At 40.1% G+C, this 21,724-nt stretch overlaps 2 protein-coding genes across 2 annotated transcripts in view; both read right to left on the bottom strand.

Annotated features, from left to right (window-relative positions):
* LOC125782680 (deleted in malignant brain tumors 1 protein-like) overlaps positions 1-9,118 on the bottom strand; it is a 50,432-nt gene extending 41,314 nt beyond the window's left edge. The window contains exon 1 of the mRNA XM_049467437.1: positions 9,058-9,118. Within this exon, the coding sequence (XP_049323394.1) occupies positions 9,058-9,072 (15 nt within the window). The 5' untranslated portion in view covers positions 9,073-9,118. The remainder of the gene's footprint in view (positions 1-9,057) is intronic.
* Positions 9,119-16,858: 7,740 nt separating this feature from the next.
* Positions 16,859-21,133, bottom strand: trappc4 (trafficking protein particle complex subunit 4). The gene is made up of 5 exons (XM_007234508.4): positions 20,910-21,133; positions 19,376-19,550; positions 18,795-18,898; positions 18,379-18,505; positions 16,859-17,377 (listed from the first exon to the last, which is right to left on the bottom strand). The coding sequence occupies exons 1-5, from the start codon at positions 21,082-21,084 to the stop codon at positions 17,299-17,301; spliced, it is 660 nt and encodes a 219-aa protein (XP_007234570.1). The 5' UTR covers positions 21,085-21,133; the 3' UTR covers positions 16,859-17,298.
* Positions 21,134-21,724: the final 591 nt, after the last annotated feature.

Here is a 21,724-nt window from a genome sequence, read left to right as displayed (position 1 = left end):
CTAAGCTCCTGATTCAGGATTATGATTCCCGCTTATGTCATCCAGGGCCTGAGCGCGTATTTGCAGAGATGAGGCGCACCTTCTGGGTTCTGCGTGGGAGAAAGGCCATCCGACGCATACAGCACCAGTGCCAAGAATGCCGCCGATAGAAAGCTCGTCCAGTAGTGCCGAAAATGTCCGACCTACCTGCAGCTCGACTAAGGCTCTTCCAGCCACCGTTCTATTCAACTGGTGTTGACTGCTTCGGGCCATTCCAGATCAAGATTGGCCGCCGAACAGAAAAGAGGTGGGGCATTATCTTTAGATGCCTCACTACCCGTGCTGTGCACTTTGACCTCTTACCCAGTATTGACGTGGACTCCTATCTTATGGCTCTCAGAAGGTTCATCGCTCGCAGAGGGACCCCTGCAGAGGTCTACTCAGATCAAGGTACCAATTTCAAGGCCGGAGCGAAGGAATTACGCGAGTCCTTTGCAAGCATGACTCCAGAACTGCAGAAGATCCTGGCAAAGCAGAAGATTGCCTTCCATTTCAACCCTCCTGCATCCCCACATTTCGGTGGGGTTTGGGAGCGGGAGATTAGATCGGCAAAGTATGCTCTATACACCGTGATAGGAGCACAGTCAGTGTCCGAGGAAGTGCTTCGTACAGTTCTACTAGAAGTTGAGGCCATCCTGAACACTAAGCCTTTGGGCTACACCTCGTCTAGTATTGCTGATGAAGACCCTGTGACGCCTAATGTCCTTCTGATGGGGCGGCCCGATGGTGCGTTGCCACAGGTGGTGTACCCAATGGACAAAGGTTTGACGCGGAAGAGGTGGAGGCATTGTCAAGTCATGGCTGACCGATTCTGGGCAAGATTTATACGCAATTATCTGCCCACTCTACAGTGTCGCCATAAGTGGAACGATACTACAGAGGACCTCGCTGTGGGCGCAGTGGTCTTATTGGTAGACCCACAGCTACCAAGAGCGAGCTGGCCTATTGGGAAGGTCATCACAGCTCATCGGAGTGCAGATGGACGGGTGCGGTCAGCAGACGTCCAGGTAAAGGGCCAAGTCTACACCCATCCAGTGGCCCGGCTCGTCTGCCTTCCTGCCCTTCCGACAGCAATGGAGATCATCCATCGTCCACCTGAAACCATTCTGAGTCTTTCTCTTGAGCGAATTGCCTCAGCAATTCGGGGGCGGCTGTAAGAAAGACTCTGGCATTGAATCTTAGCCCCGCCCCCTTCACGTGCAGTTTGGTCTAGTTCTACTGCTGTTTAGTTTTACTCTGTTGCTTCAGGCAAGTTACCACTTCAGGTTGGCTAGATCACAGCCTCAAGAGAATAGCATGTGAGGAGTTGTGTGCGTGTATTCCAACCAAACCACACACCACTGAGACTCTTGCACATGTAATTGAAGTGTGAAGTTTAATAAAGAAACGAAAAGGAGACAACTGCTTCATGGTGTTCTGACCGACACCCCCCATACAACACACATCCCATCATTAGAACCTGCACATACAGTCCTTTAGTGGTCCTCACCAACAGATAGCCTATGTTTTGGCATCAAATGCTAACAGTGGAACTGTTTTGGCATTATGGGAAACTCATGAGAAATTTAATTTGAAGCATGGATTGAAAAAAGTAATATTAATATAAAACTCTCTCTTTCTCTCTCTCTTAAACACTGATGGGATATTATATCAAATAGATAATGTACTGCACAAAATATACAGTGAGGTGAGTTATTTTAACCCATTTTTTCTTGTTTCTGGGCTTAATGTATGTCTGAATTAATATAATAGACTGAAACGTGTCGGTCTCCCGTTCTCTGTGTTTTTTAAGTGTGCTCTCCGCCTGCGCTGCTGTTTACCGTAAAATCGCACGTATACGTGAATCTAAATTTAAAGCCCGGATGACTTGACTGAGAATTTCCGAAGCGTGGATAGCTTGACTCCGGTCTTACTGTCAGCAAGCTCCATGACAGTTTTTAAAACTGCCGGTGTACTGTCAGCTAGCCCCCTGACAGTTTTTAGTAGTGCCGGCGTACTGTCAGCTAGCCCCCTGACAGTTTTTAATACTGCTGGCATACTGTCAGGAAGCTCCCTGACAGTTTTTAGTAGTGCCGGCATACTGTCAGGAAGCTCCCTGACAGTTTTTAATACTGCCGGCGTACTGTCAGCAAGCCCCCTGACAGTTTTTAATACTGCTGGCATACTGTCAGCAAGCCCCCTGACAGTTTTTAGTAGTGCCGACGTACTGTCAGGAAGCTACCTGACAGTTTTTAGTAGTGCCGGCGTACTGTCAGGAAGCTACCTGACAGTTTTTAGTAGTGCCGGCGTACTGTCAGGAAGCTACCTGACAGTTTTTAGTAGTGCCGGCATACTGTCAGCTAGCTCCCTGACAGTTTTTAGTACTGCCAGGTACGTGCCTGACACTGCCGGGTCGATGAAAAAGTGGCTGGCGGGTGACGTCACGAAGACCCACCACTGCCACCCGTCTCCCGTCAGGCAAAGATCCAACCCCCTCTCTGATGTCACTAATTCCCGCTCTCTCTGCAATCTTCTGAAGGGATACGCGTGCCTCAAACCTTGCTTAAATGTACGCTCGTTTAACCCTTGTATGGTGTTCATATTTTTGTTACTCAGACAGTGTTCATGGGTCTGGTGGACCCGCTGCATTTTAATGTTTTAAATTCTGCAAAATTATGGAATAGGTCCAACTCCGTTCCATTTTTCTCTAAAAACAGGCCTTCCCTCTAAATAAGTGCAATTCAGAATAATGTTTAGGATGGAATCTGGGATAAAAAGCTAAAAAAAAAAAGACTTGATGTCCGGGGAAACTGCCATCCGCCAATCCTAGTCGCATTCTTATCAAACTGGGCAGCTATGCATGGTGGCTCATTTTTTGGGCAAAAGAGCATTCAATTTCTGACAGGTATCCATTTAATTCTTCAACAATATTACAAGCTGGTACAGGAACAACAGGGGCAGAAACAAAACACACACAAACTACACACCCAGACAGGAGGAGAACAGAGTAAACACCTTTATTAGCCCCGGGTCCAGTAGACCCGAACATCCTGTATGTAATTTAAATGTGTAGGGGGGGTGTTCATCAAAAATGTGTTCTGATATATGTTCTTCACAGAAAATGACCCAAAGCCAATAAGTTTGAGTTAGAAATAGTAGCTGCGTGTCCCGAACGCGCTGCCTTATAAGATCCCTTATGGGTGAAAATGCTGCCGAACGAGGGAGCTGCCTTTGAAGGCAATGACTACCTAAGCAGCTCCCTTCAGATTGGACCGCAGCTAGTATTTGATGGTGTCATTTTTCCTTTGATAAAAAATGTAAACGGGTCCCACAGACCCGAACACCACACAAGGGTTAAAACACTGTTCTTGCGTGAGAGGGTGCGTACGCAATAAAACAGGGCTGAAACGTGCGTGCGCAACCTCACACGCAAGAACAGTGATTTATAAAAAATATATATGGCGTAAAAAACGGGCGTACATTTAATCTAGATTTGAGGCACGCGTATCCCTTCAGAAGATTGCAGAGGGAGCGGGAATTAGTGACATCATGTGTTAAAGCACGGAACTGCAGGTACATGCGTAAAAACCTTCCTCACGCATATTAATACTTAAATCAAGATTAAAAACGTATAAATGAGGCCCACAATTCGCTGACTCATCTGGCTGCTCTCCAAAAGCATGTTTTGTCACAAGAACATAAGTATCTCTTGTGAGGAGAATAAGGTACCCACTTGAAGGTCTAAAATGAATGGGTTTATATGAAGCAATGAAGCAATATCATAAAAATCATAGTTTATAAACGCCTTATAGTTTTTTGAAGGGAGTCGGCAGATTCTATAAACGGCTCTAGGCAGAGATGTACAGTAACCAAGTAGAACTACTTTACCTAAATGCTAAAATGCTGTATCTGTCTCTACTGGAGTATTAACTTTCTCCTACTTCCACTTTTACTTTATTATATTGTGGCGTGGAAGAGGAAGGAGGACTCGTGAGACTCATTGCAAGTACTCAATAGCTCTTTATTTAACTGGCTTGCCACTCACTTACAGCCTTTAACAAGGCTAGGAGAGCGAAACCCAACACAGCACAAACAGCCCTGAGGCCACCAACCCAGCTATCCAGCACAGAGATGGTAGGTCCCCTTAACCCACCCAAAACATACCCCCATAATGCCCCGCTGGCCCCGGATTACCATAACCCGCCCCCACAGGCACACTACAAGCTGGCACACACACACACACACACACAGATGCCACATAGCCCCCCCCTCAAGGGTCAGCCGTCCCGGCGACCCCACAAACCCAACATAAACCCTTTGAACAACAAAACACTTTTTTTTTTTCACAATTAGTCACACACAAAGTCATTAAGGCGGGCGGGTGGCCAACAGTTTAGGACGGTAAGGGGCCAACCGATCGCGGTGCACTATCATTCTGCGTCTGCCCCACCGGATCCTGTACACCACCTCCCCAAGTCTGGACAGCACCAAGCACGGACCCACCCATGCCGACTGAAGCTTCAGGCACAGTCCTTTCTTACGCTGAGGGTTGTACAGCCAAACCCTCGCCCCCACAGATAAAGGCTCCCCAAAGCAGCGCGTATCATACGCGCGTTTCTGCTTCCATCCGGCAGCAGACTGGTTCGAGCGCGCGAGCCCGTGCGCTAAATCCAGTGAGGACAGAAGACGCGAAACGAAAGTGGGCGCGTCCGTAGCGTGCTCGCCCCTATCAGGAGGCGCCCCGAAAGCCAGAGCCACCGGCGTCCTCAGCTCGCGACCAAACATAAGCATGGCCAGCGTGAATCCTGTCGTCTCCTGCACGGCCGAGCGGCAGGCCAGCAGCACGACCGGCAGATGTTTGTCCCAGTCACGCTGGCCTTTGCTCGACACCATGGCCGTCACTCTGCGGATGAAGGGGCGTCGTCCTGGTTTTATGAATGCCCAAGATGCGGTAGACCCCCGCCATGACCTCCGACTCGAAGTTCCTCCCCTGGTCGCTATGCAGCTCCTCCGGAACCCCGAATCGGCAGAAGAACTCCCGCACCAGGACATCCGCGGTAGTGACCGCCCCCTGGTCCGGCACCGCGTAGGCCTCCGGCCACTTTGTAAAATAGTCCATCGCCACCAAGACGTAGCGGTTCCCAGAGTCCGTCACCGGGAAGGGGCCCAACACATCCACGGCCACCCGCTCCATCGGGCCGCTGCACTGATAGGGGTGAAGTGGGGCGCGGGGCGCCCTCGCGGGGCCTTTCTTGGCGGCGCACACGTCACAGCAGTGCACAAAGAGCTCCACATCAGCCCTGCACCCAGGCCAATAGAAACGTTGTCTCAGGCGCTTCAGGGTTTTGGTAACGCCAAAGTGCCCAGCCCCAGGCAACCCATGGACTCCCCGTAGGACCGAATCCCTAAGCGCCCGCGGTATCACCACCTGAAACACGCGCTGCCCGTTCGCCGGATCCTCCCAGGTATGACACAGCACGCCATCAGACAAGCTAAAGCTAGCCCAGTTGGAGCGCAGCGCTTTAGCGACCGGACCCAACGGCACCACCTCCTCCCACGACGGCGTGACATTCGCCTCGAGCGCGTGTACGGCCCACATTAAGTCGCGATCCGCCCGTTGCGCATCTCGGATCTGTTCCACGGACACCTGGGCCACCACTACACCGCCGGTCACATCCGCTGAGACTGCAGCGCAATGAGCAGTCTCAGCGGATTTCTCCTCTGCACGAGCGCAATGCTTACAGTCCATGGCCACACACGGCCGGCGCGACAAAGCGTCCGCGTTACCATGGCTACGGCCCGGCCGGTGCACAACCTCGAAGCTAAACTCCTGGAGTCTAGATATCCAGCGCGCGAGCTGGCCCTCGGGCTCGCGGAAACGCATGAGCCACTGAAGCGAGGCGTGGTCGGTGCGCAGCAGAAACGGGACCCCATACACATACGGTCGGAAATGCTTAAGGCCCTCGACCACCGCGAGTAGCTCCCGGCGCGTCACGCAATAGTTACGCTCCGCCTTGTCTAGGCGGCGACTATAGTATGCTATTACGCGCTCTGAGCCATCCTGAACCTGTGATAGAACCGCTCCGAGGCCACGGTCGCTCGCATCCGTATCCACAATGAAGCTCTCCGACATATTCGGATACGCTAGAACGGGAGCATTGCATAGACGGCTTTTTAGCTCCTCGAACGCTTGCTCCGCCTCGTCAGACCAACGGAATGTCACACCCGGTCTAGTTAAATTGGGAAGCGGCGCCGCCACGTCCGCGAACCCCCTGATAAACCGCCTGTAATACGACGCGAGCCCCACAAAACTACGAACCATTTTCGCGTTACGTGGGACAGGCCAGTCACGGACAGCCTCCGTCTTTTTAGGGTCGGTTTCCACACCAGCACCGCTCACTACATGGCCCAGAAAATTCACGCGCTGCCTCAGCAAGTTACACTTCGCCGGGTTGAGCTTCAGGTTAGCCGCCTGAATCGCGCGGAGCACCACCTCGAGGTGAGAGAGCGCGGAGTCGAAGTCGGTCCCGTGCGCCATGACGTCATCCAGGTAAACAACGCAGCACGAACGCGGGATCCCGCTTAACACGCGCTCCATAAGACGCTCGAAAGTAGCCGGCGAGTTACACAACCCAAACGGGAGCACCGTGAAATGCCATAGAGCCGAGCCAAGCGAGAAAGCGGTTTTCTCCCTATCCCCTTCAGCTAGGGGCACCTGCCAATACCCGCTCCTCAAATCTAGCGAGCTGAACCAGGCTGAGCCCGATAGCTGATCTAGCGTATCGTCGATCCTGGGAAGCGGATAAGAGTCGAGCTTCGTGACGGCGTTAAGTCGGCGATAATCAACACAAAAACGCCAGTTCCCGTCCTTCTTTTTTGCAAGGACCACCGGGGCCGACCTTGGGCTGCTCGAAGGCTCAATAACGCCCGCACTCGCCATATCACGGACTAACTGCTCAGCCGCCACGCGTTTCGCAAATGCCAGACGGTGCGGTCTCAGCCTGATGGGCTGGGCGTCGCCTGTGTTTATAGAATGAAACGCGAGGTTAGTCCTAGTACACTCGCGCTCAGACACAGCGAAGCTAGCGCGAAAACGCTCAATCAGGTCTCGTAAGCGCAGTTGTTGGAGCTCTGATAAGCCCACACAACTGCGCTCCAGCATCTCTTCAATCGGATCGATAATTAACCCCTCATCTAACGGACCCTCGAACATGACGTGCACCGAATCACACGCATCCCCCCCCAACGGCTCACTTACCCCGCACTCGTCATGTTCCTCTACGGGGAGTCCAGTCACCAGCACCGAGCCCCGTGCACAATCAATGACGGCTCCAACGCGTGCGAGCAGGTCCTTGCCCAGAATGCACGGATCGTTGATGTGCCCAACCCAGAACTCCTGCTGAAAGGGGCCCTTGCCAACATCAACAGTCAGCTCCGTTATTCCCAGGAGAGCGATAGGATCTCCGGTGGCCGAAGAGAGAGCGATGCGCCGGCTGCAGTCCACCCCAAACTCGCCTGCCACATCCCTCGCGAGCTCAGGCTTTATCAGCGAGACTGACGAGCCCGTGTCCACCAGCGCGTCCACCACCACTCCATTCAGCGTGCACTTCAGAAAATAGCCGCCGGGTCCGACAGCTCCTTGATCAGGTTCCGAGGGTAAGCCTAGAATCCCTGGGGCCACCGTAACCCTCACTTGGTGGTCCCGGCTCCGTTTCCCGACCGGCCGCACTGCGCTCGCTTGTGACCACGCCCCCCCAATGCCAGCACTCCAGTTGTGCCTCGGGCCGGCTCCGCCTCCATCTCGGTGGATCATGGGCTCCGGGCGACGCCCCCCACGGTTCCGGATGGCAGGACAGGATGAGTTCGGGCCGCTCAGCCACCTCCACCGCGGCCTCCAGGGTCTGTGGGTCGGCCAGTCTCACATGTTTGCGCAGCTCGCCTGGCTCTAGGGCGCGCAGGAAATTATCCAGCGCGAGACTTCTCTGAGCCGCTCGCGGAAATGCCGGATACGCTTGGCGGGTTAGCAGAACCATCTCAGACGCCAGCACGCCCAAAGTCTCTCCCCGCTGCCGGCGCCGGTCCGCCACTAGCATTTTGGCGGCCGCCTCGGAAGGTTGACGGCTGAAACGGGTTCTCAGCGCCCGCGTCAAGTCAGACAGCTCGCAGCGGCACTCCGCGGGGAGCTCGATCAGCACTCTCAGTGCGTCTCCCTGCAGCGCCAGACAGAGGTTGGCCGCCGTCTCAGCATCCGTCCAGCCCGCACGGCCCGCCACGATCTCCAGCTGGGCTTCGAAAGCCGTCCAGTCAGCGCTGCCGTCATAGAATGACAGGCGGGGATGAGCCGTCAAGCTCGCCGTCAGCGTGCCGTCCACTCTGGGAGCCGGCGCCACCGATTCCACGCCATCCGCTCCGCGAGCCGGCGCTGACGCCATCGCGCCGTCCACTCTGGGAGCTGGCGCCGCCGTCCTCGCGCCATCCGTTCCGCGGGCTCGACCTTCGGACAGCCTGCTGGTGCCGTCAGGTCTGGGCCCACTCCGCTGGTGAGTCTTGCCCCTCGTCCGCTGGTCCGCCAATAACATCTTCAGCCGTTCGATTTCCCCTGCCAGCATCTCCATATCATCCAGCAGGGCCGCTTCTGACACCAAATGTGGCGTGGAAGAGGAAGGAGGACTCGTGAGACTCATTGCAAGTACTCAACAGCTCTTTATTTAACTGGCTTGCCACTCACTTACAGCCTTTAACAAGGCTAAGAGAGCGAAACCCAACTGCCAACACAGCACAAACAGCCCTGAGGCCACCAACCCAGCTATCCAGCACAGAGATGGTAGGTCCCCTTAACCCACCCAAAACATACCCCCATAATGCTCCGCTGGCCCCGGATTACCATAACCCGCCCCCACAGGCACACTACAAGCTGGCACACACACACACACACACAGACGCCACAATATATTTTCAGTGAGTTTAATACTTTAACTTTAATAATTGTTTTATGTGCTGCATCGTTACAATTCTAAAAATGTTACAAACCATACTCACCAACCAAACCCACATCACATTATCACTAAAGCCAGAGCGGTAGATATTCTACTGCGGTCAAGCCCCCACTTCAAAACGCTTGGTCAAACTAGCCCCCACGCTGTTTCTTAGAGCGCGCATACACTGAACATTGCGGCAAGCGTGAGAAGGAACACATTTCAAAATAAAAGTCCCCCCTTAATATCACGACATAATGCTGTGGAGTGGTATTAAAAGGAATCCACATAATATCACATGTTATGTCTGATATCACATGTCAATTTCATGTAGTCCTGGTAGTACACAAAATAAAAGCCCTGTAAATTATAACAATTATGTTAATTAAATAATAATAATACTAATAATAATAATACTAACAATACTACTACTACTACTAATAATACTTGTATGTGTCACTCACTTAATAGCAGGGCATTATAATGTGTCATTTCAAAATAAAGGCCCTTTAAATTGTAACATTTATGTAATTTTACACAATGTTTAGACTGTTATTAAAAGAAATCTGTCTGATATCACAGGTCAATTTCATATAGCCCTGATAGTACACCACTTGTATGTTTCACTCACTTAAAATCAGAACATTTTGATGTGTCATTTCAAAATAAGGGCCATTTAAATTGTAACATTTATGTAATTTTACACAATGTTTAGACTGTTATTAAAAGAAATCTGTCTGATATCACAGTTCAATTTCATATAGTCCTGATAGTACACTACTTGTATGTTTCACTCATTTAATAACAGAACATTTTGATGTGTCATTTCAAAGTAAGGGCCATTTAAATTGTAACATTTATGTAATTTTACACAATGTTTAGACTGTTATTAAAAGAAATCTGTCTGATATCACATGTCAATTTCAGATAGTCCTGATAGTACACTACTTGTATGTTTCACTCAATTACTATCAGAACATTTTGATGTGTCATTTTAAAATAAAGGCCCTTTAAATTATAACATTTATGTAATTTTACACAATATTTAGACTGTTCTTAAAAGAAATCTGTCTGATATCACAGGTCAATTTCAGATAGTCCTGATAGTACACTACTTGTATGTGTCACTCAATTACTATCAGAACATTTTCATGTGTCATTTTAAAATAAAAGCCCTTTAAATTGTAACATTTATGTAATTTTACACAATGTTTAGACTGTTATTAAAAGAAATCTGTCTGATATCACAGGTCAATTTCAGATAGTCCTGATAGTACACTACTTGTATGTTTCACTCAATTACTATCAGAACATTTTCATGTGTCATTTTAAAATAAAAGCCCTTTAAATTATAACAATATTTTATTTCAACACAATGTTTAGACTGTTATTAAAAGAAATCTGTCTGATATCACAGTGCAATTTCATATAGTCCTGATAGTACACTACTTGTATGTTTCACTCAATTACTATCAGAACATTTTGATGTGTCATTTTAAAATAAAGGCCCTTTAAATTGTAACATTTATGGAATTTTACACAATATTTAGTCTGTTCTTAAAAGAAATCTGTCTGATATCACAGGTCAATTTCAGATAGTCCTGATAGTACACTACTTGTATGTGTCACTCAATTACTATCAGAACATTTTCATGTGTCATTTTAAAATAAAAGCCCTTTAAATTATAACAATATATTATTTCAACACAATGTTTAGACTGTTATTAAAAGAAATCTGTCTGATATCACGGGTCAATTTCATATAGTCCTGATAATACACTACTTGTATGTTTCACTCACTTAATATCAGAAGATTTTGATGTGTCATTTCAAAATAAAGGCCCTTTAAATTATAACATTTATGTAATTTTACACAATATTTAGACTGTTCTTAAAATAAATCTGTCTGATATCACAGTTCAATTTCATATAGTCCTGATAGTACACTACTTGTATGTGTCACTCAATTACTATCAGAACATTTTCATGTGTCATTTTAAAATAAAAGCCCTTTAAATTGTAACATTTATGTAATTTTACACAATGTTTAGACTGTTCTTAAAATAAATCTGTCTGATATCACAGTTCAATTTCATATAGTCCTGATAGTACACTACTTGTATGTTTCACTCAATTACTATCAGAACATTTTGATGTGTCATTTTAAAATAAAAGCCCTTTAAATTTTAACATTTATGTAGTTTTACACAATGTTTAGACTGTTATTAAAAGAAATCTGTCTGATATCACAGGTCAATTTCATATAGTCCTGATAGTACACCAATTGAACATTTTGATGTGTCATTTTAAAATAAAAGCCCTTTAAATTAAAAAAATATTTTTTTTCAACACAATGTTTAGACTCTTATTTAAAAAATCTGTCTGATATCACAGCTCAATTTTATATAGCCCTGATAGTACACCACTTGTATGTTTCACTCACTTAAAATCAGAACATTTTGATGTGTCATTTCAAAATAAAGGCCCTTTAAATTATAACAATATTTTATTTCAACACAATGTTTAGACTGTTATTAAAAGGAATCTGTCTGATATCACAGTTCAATTTCATATAGTCCTGATAGTACACTACTTGTATGTTTCACTCAATTACTATCAGAACATTTTGATGTGTCATTTCAAAATAAAGGCCCTTTAAATCGTAACATTTATGTAATTTTACACAATGTTTAGACTGTTCTTAAAATAAATCTGTCTGATATCACAGGTCAATTTCATATAGCCCTGATAGTACACTACTTGTATGTTTCACTCACTTAATATCAAATTTTTTTATGTGTTATTTCAAAATAAGGGCCATTTAAATTATAACAATATTTTATTTCAACACAATGTTTAGACTGTTATTAAAAGGATTCTGTCTGATATCACAGGTCAATTTCATATAGTCCTGATAGTACACTACTTGTATGTTTCACTCACTTAAAATCAGAACATTTTGATGTGTCATTTCAAAATAAGGGCCCTTTAAATTATGAAATGAAATATGAAATTGACCTGTGATATCACACAGATTCATTTTAATAACAGTCAAAACTTGTGTTAAAATAAAAATATTGTTATAATTTAAAAGGCCTTTATTTTGAAATGACTCATGAAAATGTTCTGATTTTAAGTGAGTGACACATACAAGTAGTGTACTATCAGGACTATATGATATTGACCTGTGATATCAGACAGATTTCTTTTAATAACTGTCTAAACCTAGTGGTAAAATAAAAGATTGTTATAATTTAAAGGGCCCTTATTTTGAAATGACACATAAAAATGTTCTGATATTAAGTGAGTGACACATACAAGTAGTGTACTATCAGGACTATATGAAATTGAACTGTGATATCACACATTTATTTTAAGAACAGTCTAAACATTGTGTAAAATTACATAAATGTTACAGTTTAAATGGCCCTTATTTTGAAATGACACATCAAAATGTTCTGATTTTAAGTGAGTGAAACATACAAGTAGTGTACTATCAGGACTATATGAAATTGAACTGTGATATCAGACAGATTTCTTTTAATAACAGTCTAAACATTGTGTAAAATTACATAAATGTTACAATTTAAAGGGCTTTTATTTTAAAATGACACATCAAAATGTTCTGATAGTAATTGAGTGAAACATACAAGTAGTGTCCTATCAGGACTATCTGAAATTGACATGTGATATCAGACAGATTTCTTTTAATAACAGTCTAAACATTGTGTAAAATTACATAAATGTTACAATTTAAATGGCCCTTATTTTGAAATGACACATCAAAATGTTCTGATTTTAAGTGAGTGAAACATACAAGTAGTGTACTATCAGGACTATATGAAATTGAACTGTGATATCACACAGATTTATTTTAAGAACAGTCTAAACATTGTGTAAAATTACATAAATGTTACAATTTAAAGGGCCTTTATTTTGAAATGACATCAAAATGTTCTGTTATTAAGTGAGTGACACATACAAGTAGTGTACTATCAGGACTATATGAAATTGAACTGTGATATCACACATTTATTTTAAGAACAGTCTAAACATTGTGTAAAATTACATAAATGTTATAATTTAAAGGGCCTTTATTTTGAAATGACACATCAAAATGTTCTGATATTAAGTGATTGAAACATACAAGTAGTGTACTATCAGGACTATATGAAATTAACCTGTGATATCAGACAGATTCCTTTTAATAACAGTCTAAACATTGTGTTGAAATAAAATATTGTTATAATTTAAAGGGCCTTTATTTTGAAATGACACATCAAAATGTTCTGATTTTAAGTGAGTGACACATACAAGTAGTGTACTATCAGGACTATCTGAAATTGAACTGTGATATCAGACAGATTTATTTTAATAACAGTCTAAACATTGTGTAAAATTACATAAATGTTAAAATTTAAATGGCCCTTATTTTGAAATGACACATCAAAATGTTCTGATATTAATTGAGTGAAACATACACGTTGTGTACTATCAGGACTATATGAAATTGACCTGTGATATCAGACAGATTCCTTTTAATAACAGTCTAAACATTGTGTTGAAATAAAATATTGTTATAATTTAAAGGGCCTTTATTTTGAAATGACACATCAAAATGTTCTGATTTTAAGTGAGTGACACATGCAAGTTCTGTACTATCAGGACTATCTGAAATTGAACTGTGATATCAGACAGATTTCTTTTAATAACAGTCTAAACATTGTGTAAAATTACATAAATGTTATAATTTAAAGGGCCTTTATTTTGAAATGACACATCAAAATGTTCTGATTTTAAGTGAGTGAAACATGCAAGTAGTGTACTATCAGGACTATATGAAATTGACCTGTGATATCAGACAGATTCATTTTAATAACAGTCTAAACATTGTGTTGAAATAAAATATTGTTACAATTTAAATGGCCCTTATTTTGAAATGACACATCAAAATGTTCTGTTATTAAGTGAGTGACACATACAAGTAGTGTACTATCAGGACTATATGAAATTGAACTGTGATATCACACATTTATTTTAAGAACAGTCTAAACATTGTGTAAAATTACATAAATGTTATAATTTAAAGGGCCTTTATTTTGAAATGACACATCAAAATGTTCTGATATTAAGTGATTGAAACATACAAGTAGTGTACTATCAGGACTATATGAAATTAACCTGTGATATCAGACAGATTCCTTTTAATAACAGTCTAAACATTGTGTTGAAATAAAATATTGTTATAATTTAAAGGGCTTTTATTTTGAAATGACACATCAAAATGTTCTGATTTTAAGTGAGTGACACATACAAGTAGTGTACTATCAGGACTATCTGAAATTGAACTGTGATATCAGACAGATTTATTTTAATAACAGTCTAAACATTGTGTAAAATTACATAAATGTTACAATTTAAATGGCCCTTATTTTGAAATGACACATCAAAATGTTCTGATATTAATTGAGTGAAACATACACGTTGTGTACTATCAGGACTTTATGAAATTGACCTGTGATATCAGACAGATTCCTTTTAATAACAGTCTAAACATTGTGTTGAAATAAAATATTGATATAATTTAAAGGGCCTTTATTTTGAAATGACACATCAAAATGTTCTGATTTTAAGTGAGTGACACATACAAGTTGTGTACTATCAGGACTATCTGAAATTGAACTGTGATATCAGACAGATTTCTTTTAATAACAGTCTAAACATTGTGTAAAATTACATAAATGTTATAATTTAAAGGGCCTTTATTTTGAAATGACACATCAAAATGTTCTGATTTTAAGTGAGTGAAACATATAAGTAGTGTACTATCAGGACTATATGAAATTGACCTGTGATATCAGACAGATTTCTTTTAATAACAGTCTAAACATTGTGTTGAAATAAAATATTGTTACAATTTAAAGGGCCTTTATTTTGAAATGACACATCAAAATGTTCTGATTTTAAGTGAGTGAAACTTACAAGTAGTGCACTATCAGGACTTTATGAAATTGACCTGTGATATCAGACAGATTCATTTTAATAACAGTCTAAACATTGTGTTGAAATAAAATATTGTTACAATTTAAAGGGCCTTTATTTTGAAATGACACATCAAAATGTTCTGATTTTAAGTGAGTGACACATACAAGTAGTGTACTATCAGGACTATATGAAATTGAACTGTGATATCAGACAGATTTATTTTAAGAACAGTCTAAATATTGTGTAAAATTACATAAATGTTATAATTTAAAGGGCCTTTATTTTGAAATGACACATCAAAATCTTCTGATATTAAGTGAGTGAAACATACAAGTAGTGTACTATCAGGACTATATGAAATTGAACTGTGATATCAGACAGATTTCTTTTAATAACAGTCTAAACATTGTGTTGAAATAAAATATTGTTATAATTTAAAGGGCCTTTATTTTGAAATGACGCATCAAAATGTTCTGATTTTAAGTGAGTGACACATACAAGTAGTGTACTATCAGGACTATCTGAAATTGAACTGTGATATCAGACAGATTTCTTTTAATAACAGTCTAAACATTGTGTAAAATTACATAAATGTTACAATTTAAAGGGCCTTTATTTTGAAATGACACATTATAATGCCCTGCTATTAAGTGAGTGACACATACAAGTATTATTAGTAGTAGTAGTAGTATTGTTAGTATTATTATTATTAGTATTAATATTATTTAATTAAATCCGAATGTCAGAAAGATCTGACTGTGAGCTCCGCGACTGAGCCACAGCGGCGGTGCGCGTTCACGCTCTCAGGCGACCTGTCAATCAACTTGCCCTCAGCTGTCAATCACCACATCGCCACACCCCTTTAAATATCACAGAATAACTCCTATAAAACGTATTAACTGTAAAGAAAAACACTGGGGGTTATTAACACAGGAGGGGGGCTCGCAGAATGTACAGAACTCAACTTCTAAAAAAAAATCTTAAATTTTAGATGAAAGATTCCGCCATCTCTCTTTCAGTTGAATGAAAATAGGCGTGGTTAAAAGTTGTACTGCAGCCAGCCACCAGAGGGCGTAAGAGACGTAGTGTCTTCACTTTTCAGCCCCTGTCGTTCTGTCCATCCTTACATACATTGTATGGTCTGCACTATATCATCCGTGATGGTATATAGTACCATCACCAAATAATTAAGATTATAGTAAGGCCATGGCACCTTTAAATGGAAAACTCATACTGGTTTGAGGCCATGAGATTTGTCAAGAATAGTCGTTTTTTTCTTTTTGAAAAATAGTGTTTATGAATGGATCAATCAAAATATCCCAGAATGCTACAAAATTAGTTGCACCAACTTACAATAAAGAAAAAGTATTTTTAGTTTTTGGCAAGGTTTTGTTACAACAGCATAAAAAATGCATCTAAATACATTTCTCTGGTAAAGTTTTTAAACGAACAACAACAAAGAATATGCATTAAAACCAAAATGTTAATGGTGTTTAATTAATACTATGTGGTATGTATTTGTTTTTCTTTTTATGAATGAAGAAATATCATTCCTTTCCTTTTAGTACTGTCTTAAACATATACAGCTTTTGTGTGGAGAGCTGTAATATTCCTGCAGTATAATTATAATGTAACAATGTAATTATTTCAAAGATGTATTAATTACTATACAAAGTATATCAAATGCTGATACTAAACACTAAAGTCTATTTTACTATTTTATACAGAGTAGAAGTCTAATTACTCCAGGCTTTACAGAACTTTGAACCATGATCCTACCTCTTTATTTTGTTATGATCAATCTGTAAATGTTGATGTGTAATACAAAGAAAAAATGTTATTTACAATACATTTACAAATTTACAATACATACAATAAGGTTGTTACACACTGCTGTTTTTTATTTTAATTTCAGCTTGGATTCATTAATTTGTGCAATAAAGGCTAAAAGGTTTTGATATTTGATATGTTTACTATAATTTTATTAACATATTTTAATGCCATTACATGCTGTCATTAGAGCTGTGAACTGGGCTGTTAAATCATATTGTACATACATTTATTTTTACCATTCTAACAAAATGTCAGGGTCCAGCAGGTAAAGACAAGTCAATAACAGTGAGATAAACACAGACTTCCACATAAATGCAGCACGGCTTCATCCATGTTTCCAAAGGTTTCAAGCTGATGATTCCTTGTTTTTGTAACATGGCTTAGAAAAATCCACACACCAGCAACATATCCATATATACAGGTGTTTCTTCAACATAATAAAGTTCATGTTTTACTCCATAACCAAGTATAAACCATTTATTTGAGTTCAGGAGCCTGGTCCAAATGTTCCAGCCTTCTCTGCTATTTCCAGGGCGCTCTTTAGATTCTGGTCAAATAGTTCACATCTGAAAGGAAAAAAAAGAATATTCATTAAAGTCCCAGGTTTAAATGGGTGAAAATAAGCTGTGCTATTTGGTAAAACTGATTAATTTAAACTGCTATTTAAATACTATTTTATGCATAGCACAGTGATACTTATTTAGTTTTTACTGCACATCATCCAATTAATAGAATTTTCTATCTCTCTGCAATCAAATGTTTAGTTAAATAAGTACATTGACGATACATTAGAACATATAAATGCAATTTTCAAAAACATTAGCATTTTGTCCATGTCCAACGTCCAATGTTTTGTTTAGTCAGACTATGTTTGGGTGTAAAAGACACATTCGTAGGCTGAACTAAACTTTTTCGGACAGCTAATTAGATGAATGTTCTCCAGGCACTCAAATTACATGAACAAATCCTCTGCACAAAACAAATTTACATGTAAAATGTATGTCTTCCAAAGGTTACATATTTTTTATTAAAAGATTGAATGACTTTAAATAGAATATCATATTTATTGTACATATAGCTTTTTACATTATAAGTTATTATTATTATTGCTCAGAGAGAAAATTCTTAGGCTGTATCTAAAGTAATGCTGGATTTTGGTTTTACCAATCATTTGTTTAACCCCACTCTTCCATTATTCCAAACTTGAATTTTCAATACTCTGTCAATTACAATTCATGAACGATCATACACCAGACTCCAGGGAGCTTCAGGTAAATCCAGTAATGTGTTGTCAATTATTATTGATCATATCAGAAAGTTTTTGTAAAAGGCTTCTTCATTTCAATCATATTTGTTTTTTTTTTCCTCCCATAATCAAATATTGTTTTAGCGTAATTACATACATTATCTTCCTGTAGCTATACTACTTTGTTTATGCTATATTGAGTCAATTTGTTTTACACCATCATCTACTGTTTCTACTGATGGCCCAACTACTCATCTGATCTTAATAAACAAAAAGTTGTTAACAAAATCAACACTTTTAATGTATAAGAGCCCCACTAACCTGATGGGCATCTCCAGAGAGTAGAAGGGATTCTTCAAAGCGAAGTCTGAATAGATTTCATAGATCTTTCTCAAAAGTGCATCAATGCCAGACTGCCGAGGATCTGCCAGGACAATGAATTTGATACCTAAGAAAGTTTGATAGAAACAAAATTGAACCATAATGATCTCCAAAACAACAACTTCATAGGAGAGATAAACTGGGTTAACTTTCAATGGAAGTCAAAGTAAAAATAGTTTAAGTCAGGTTGTTTTGTAGCATTTCTATTGATACATTGATCAAAACCCTTTGACAAAGTGTGAAGGACAGTTGATGTTCATAATATGTAGCACACTAAAAATCAACAAAATTGGAGATACTTGTTTTTCACTCGACAGCGACAATATAGACATTATATTAAGTGAAAATGTGTTTACCTGTGAGTGTCTGAAAGCAATGTAGTTTAAACATATCTGTTTCCAGCATTTCAATTCCTGAACTGCCAGCTTCTGGTGACAGTTGTGAACCAATAGCAAACAGCCTAAGACAAAAAAAAAAAAAAAACAAGAGTTATATTAAGTTTTGTAAGACATAGCAGTTTGATCCCAATTAGGGGGTAATAGTAAGGGGGTAGCAAGGGGGTAATAGTAAATGGATGATAAAATCATAATAAGTCATAATTATGAATCAAATATTAAGCATGGATTGTTTCTAAATTTTCCGGGTTGCTATAACACTATGTGGTGTGGAATTGCTTTCTCTGCAATGATAAACTCATAAGAGATGAGTTGAGAGATGTTAGTTATCCAGAGCTAATGATGGTACATAAGAACCCAATGCTGGATGAGCTAGATGTCTATAAAAAAAGAAAGTGTTTAATCACAATACACCAGTGACTCAATAACAGTTAATTAATCCATCCATCCCTTTTCCATCCTTCTGTTCAGGCTCTGGAGTAAAATTTGTTGGGGGAAAGGCAGGAATTTAACAACAATTCCAAGTCTACATCTATACTTACGAGTGAAACATTGAAGCCAGCATCAGTTTCTCATTTGAGCTCAGCCGTGCTCGGCCAAAGCGTATAGACACCGGATAGTTTGAGGGGTCCTTCAAGTATTCCAGTATCTCCTTCCCCTCTGCTGTGTATTTGCCGTTCACATCAACTCCATTAATAGAAAGAACAGCATGACCAACTGCACCGAAGTAGAGAAACAGAAACAGGAAAAAGCATAAGTAAGATATTGCAAGCTTTTTAATAGGGACAAGCAATGTGTTTCCAATCAGATACCAAGAATAATATGCTTGATAAATCTAATCAAATAGATTTATGGTCACATTACATAAGTTACTACAGGTATACAGATGAGTGAAAATCTTGGGTGCATTATCCCACTTAGTAAAAAGAAAGAACACAATATATACAACATAAAATAACATAAAAATAGTAATTATACAGCTATGGAAAAAAGTAAGAGACCACTTAAAAATTCTGAGTTTCTTTGATTTTACCAAACTGAAAAGCTCTGGAATATAATCAAGAGGAAAATGGATGATCACAAGCCATCAAACCATAAAGTTAAGGTGGCATAAAGTTATTTAAAAGCTGTGTGTAAGAGTGGTGGAGGAGAACATGCCAAAATGCATGAAAGCTGTCATAAAAAAACAGGGTTATTCCACCAAATATTGATTCCTAAACTCTTAAAACTTTATAAATATGTTTTATTTGCATTATTTAAGGTCTAAAAGTTTGCACTTTTTTGTTATTTCAGCCACTTTTAATTTTCTGCAAAAAAATTGCTCAAAATGGAAATATTTTTTATTTGGAATTTAGGAGAAATGTTGTCCATAGTTTATAGAATAAAACAACAATGTTAATTTTACTTAATATAACATATATATAACATATACCTATAAATAGCAAAATCAGAGAAACTGATTCAGAAACTTAAGTGGTCCCTTATTTTTTTCCCCCAGAGCTGTTTATTTAATATCTGTCCAGTATCATTATTTTACTTTAATCTTAAATATATGGAGATATTTGGAGTGCATTATTGGTATCATGCACAGATACATTAATACACTTCATTCACTCTATTTTCGATGTGGTTATCTGTGATTGTCTTTGTATGAGGAGGAGTAGTAGCATTGCCAGGAAAGGAGGGTGGAAGGAAAAGTAGTTCCCGACTACTGGCATTAATTTTGCAGCTTTTTACCAAGAGAATAAAGCTTGTGAAAAATACAGATATGTACTTTATTGCATAAACAAAATAACTGTTACCGATATTTCATATGCAGACAGTTTCTTACAAAAAAGAAACCTCAGGATATAAATTATTGATCATTCAGTATCCATCCGCCACTCAATTCAAAACATTAGCTATCAATCAGAAAATACATGTACAAAACTGTGTAGCTATACTATATCAATGTAACAAACCCGAGTTTACCAGCAATACAGAAAGCAGGACGCTAATATGTAGCGTTAGCTATAATAATCTGTATAAAAACGAGCCGTGATCTACAGGCTACACTAACACAGGAAGATCACCCACCTCGGATCCCGTCGCGCTGTCCGAACGACACGATCACCTTCTCGTCGTGAATCTTTAACACAATATCTAAAGGGAAGCTGAAGGTTTTCTCCACTTCTGTTCTGGGAACATAGTTATCGTACTGGTAAATGAGCCCCCCAGCCTTGTTAACAACATACACACTGAATATCGCCATCTTTGCCCTGCGCTGAGCAGCTGACCTGGAGCTTCATCACGTGACTCTCTGTCAAAGAAAATATCAGGAACAATCTTTAGTTTCTTAATTTATATATATATATATATTACGTTTTTTATACGTTTTTATGAGTTTCAAAAATATTTTAATTAATGATTAATTGAACTCTATATACTACTAAACTAGTTTCTAGTATTTAATTTATAGACTCAAAACAATTTTAATTTAAGGGGGACGTTTATTTTGACAGGAAAACGTTTTGGATAATATTATAATGGAACAATGTAACAATTTCTGCTTTTATTTACATGAGCTGATAATATCATAATTTTAATAAGCCTTTACAATCGTTTTTTTTTTTACCTTTTTTAAATTTTCTATTTATAGACCCAAAATTATTCTACTCGTTTTTAAGAGGGACCTTTATTGTGACAGAAAAGCGTACGCCACACTTGTATAGTGTTGCTAGAATCAGGATTATTATTTTTTTATGTAAAGGCGTGATTGTAATATTTTCAGTACATCTTAAATAATATACATAAATAAGTTAAAAGAAAATACAGACAATAAGAGCTTAGTTAATAAACATACATATGTAAATGTATATATTTTTACAACGCTATCTGTAATATCAGACAGA

This window comes from Astyanax mexicanus, chromosome 18 (assembly GCF_023375975.1).
Source record: "Astyanax mexicanus isolate ESR-SI-001 chromosome 18, AstMex3_surface, whole genome shotgun sequence".
NCBI classification, from domain to species: Eukaryota; Metazoa; Chordata; class Actinopteri; order Characiformes; family Acestrorhamphidae; genus Astyanax; species Astyanax mexicanus.
Note: the sequence above shows the minus strand (reverse complement) of the source record. Positions and strands in the feature narration are given on the sequence as shown.